General features: G+C 66.0%; 1 protein-coding gene across 1 annotated transcript in view; it reads right to left on the minus strand.

Annotated features, from left to right (window-relative positions):
• GPR61 (G protein-coupled receptor 61) overlaps positions 1 to 430 on the minus strand; it is a gene marked incomplete at its 5' end in the record, with an annotated part of 9642 nt that overhangs the window by 8861 nt on the left and 351 nt on the right. Inside the window, one exon of the mRNA XM_009892379.1 lies at positions 4 to 423. Coding sequence (XP_009890681.1) covers positions 4 to 423 — 420 coding nt within the window. The remainder of the gene's footprint in view (positions 1 to 3; positions 424 to 430) is intronic.

The raw sequence follows: 430 nt of genomic DNA on the forward strand, positions 1-430 counted from the left end.
GGCAACCTCAGGTCCTCCTCGGGCGGCTGCTTGAAGAAACACGTGAGGAGCCGTCCCAGCTCGCCCCGGATCTGCCGGTTGAGGCACCCGTAGAAGAAAGGGTTGGAGGTAAAGCAGAAGTAACCGAGCCAAGTGACCACGGTCTCGGCCGCTGGCCCCACCAAGGGTTGTGCGCTCAGGGCGGTGTAGAGGTGGAAGGAGAAGTAGGGCAACCAGCAGAAGAGGAATTGCCCCCCCACGGCTAGCAGGATGGCGGCCGCCTTGCCCCCGCCGAACGTCCTCTGCGGGGTGGTACGTGGTGCTCCCGAGGTGGTGACCATGGTGGAGCGGCTGCTGAGCGATTCGGAGCGCCGTCGCGGCGTCTCCATCCAGGTGGGGAGGGGGCCGTGGTGCATGGCGGCCACCCGCGCCACCTTGAACATGCTGCAGT

This window comes from Charadrius vociferus, unplaced genomic scaffold, assembly GCF_000708025.1.
Source record: "Charadrius vociferus isolate BGI_N301 unplaced genomic scaffold, ASM70802v2 scaffold1689, whole genome shotgun sequence".
Taxonomy (NCBI): Eukaryota; Metazoa; Chordata; class Aves; order Charadriiformes; family Charadriidae; genus Charadrius; species Charadrius vociferus.